Below are 2137 nucleotides of genomic sequence, written 5' to 3'. Positions count from 1 at the left end.
GAATTCTTGGGATCTACCTGTCTTCCTCTAAACACAAATCAACCTTCACTATGAAGATAAATATGATAGATGTCTCGGGTCATACAGTTGTGTTAGTATCAAAAACATCATACTTAAGTGCTTATCAGATAAACTAGACTATTTTGCATTTGATGCATTTATAAGACACATTGATTAACATACCATACTGTACAATATTTTTATTTGCTTTCTGCTATCATTATTCTATTATGAACACGACTAAAATTTCTCAAATGCTTTTGAATAACATAGGAGTATTTTAATTCGTTAAATAGGTACTAACATCATAGGTCATTAAAGTGCTAGGACAGTTATAATTGCAAAATCTTTTAATGCTGGCAAAAACATAGGTACCTCTAATTTGCACAATTTTGTGATTATTTTAGAAAATAGAAAAGAGAGATGAGTAAGAGATCTAAATATTATTTCTTTTGAACATTTTTGTGAATGAAGCTATTACTTGTTTGTTTCTCAGGCTGTAGATCATGGGATTTAATAAAGGAACTATGACAGTGTAAAATAGAGACTCCATCATGTCTCGGTCATCAGCCTGTGGGGATGCAGGGCCCACATACATGAAGGCGAGGGGCCCATAGTATAAAGATACAGATAAGAGATGAGCTCCACAGGTGGAGAAGGCTTTTCTTATACCTTTGACAGATTTCTTTTTCAAGATTGTAAAGAGGACAAAGGTATAAGATATAAGAACAGTCCCAATGGTGAAAACTTAAATTGAACCTGAGAAAATAAAAACCATTAGAAAATTAATAGAAGAATCAGTACAGGAAATTTTTAACAATGGGATAATGTCACAGTAAAAGTGATGTATTATGTTGGAATTACAGAAGGTTAATCTGTAAAAAAAACCTTCATGAATTAAAGCATGAAGAAGGCCACCTAGAAATGACAAGACTAATAGCCAGATGCATAGTCCATTGGTCATAATGGCTGGATAAAGTAAAGGTTTGCATACGGCTACATAGCAATCATATGCCATTGTTGCCAAGAGAAAACATTCTGTGGTTACACCAATTGCAAAAGAAAAAAATTGTATCTTGCATTCAGAGAGAGATATCATCTTACTCTTAGCTAAGAAGTTCATCAGCATCTTTGGGGTCACTGTGGATGATAACAAAGCATCCACAAAAGCTAAATTCCCCAGGAATAAGTACATTGGGATATGAAGGTGAGGGTCTTTCCAGATGACAGCAATAAGACCAAGATTCCCCATGATGGTGATGAGATATATTACCAAGAATGCCAGGAACAGGGGTATTTTCCACTGTGTTTGATATAAAAATCCTGTGAGAACAAACTCTGTCAGCAATGTTGCATTTTCCTCTTCCATGTCCTCACTGCATGTCCTCTAAAATAAAATGCAACAAATGAAAGGGAACATTTGCAATGGCATTATGAGTTGAAATTGAGGAAGAGTTGTTGCAATAAGTGTGCAATTATCAGAGCCCTCTTAATTTTTTGATCATTATTATAAATAAGAAATCCTATATTTAAGGTGTTAATGAAATGAAAAGATGAAATTTTTTTTGAAAATTGGGTAGTAATATGCATTCTCTGGATTCACTAAATTTATGTGCACACTCACTAATGTGATAGAACAAACCTGTGTCTGGTACATAAATGGAGGTCCTGGAGAAAAGGTTTTTGAAAGTTCTGAATAAAAGTCAATGAAATAAATGCCATGTGAAGAATGTTACACTTTATTTTTTATAATATAACTATGTACCAAATACTTTAAGATGGGAAAAAGCATCATAATATATTTTTTAAATTTTTTGATAGTGTAGAAAGTATGCTGTGGGATGGGTGTAAGGATACAGGAGTTTATCTGTAGGTGACTAATCTTAAAAGTTTTAATCAGAGAATGTGGTTAATTAAAAGGAATGGGTACTTAGAATAATTCCAAGAAATAATTCTAAGAATCATTATGATCTGAACCTTTAAATCAAGTTATAATTGTTTAATGACCTAGGTCATACAAAGTTATTATAACAAGATTAAGAAGATAGTACAATATCATTAAAGGAACAATTCAATCTTAGAACTATTTACCCTATCGATCGTATAGTCATAAAACTGAAATCTAACGACAGTGCAG

The 2137-nt window shown here is 32.7% G+C and overlaps 1 protein-coding gene across 1 annotated transcript; it reads right to left on the bottom strand.

Moving 5' to 3' along the window:
* Nucleotides 1-436: 436 nt before the first annotated feature.
* Nucleotides 437-1420, bottom strand: LOC100609461 (olfactory receptor 5H14-like). The gene is given in 1 exon segment (XM_054682610.1): nt 437-1420. A coding segment is annotated over 1 exon segment (933 nt). The 5' UTR covers nt 1370-1420.
* Between the last annotated feature and the right edge of the window lie 717 nt (nt 1421-2137).

The sequence above is a fragment of the Pan troglodytes genome, chromosome 2 (genome assembly GCF_028858775.2).
Source record: "Pan troglodytes isolate AG18354 chromosome 2, NHGRI_mPanTro3-v2.0_pri, whole genome shotgun sequence".
In the NCBI taxonomy this organism is placed as follows: Eukaryota; Metazoa; Chordata; class Mammalia; order Primates; family Hominidae; genus Pan; species Pan troglodytes.
This window is presented reverse-complemented; position numbering and strand designations above follow the sequence as displayed.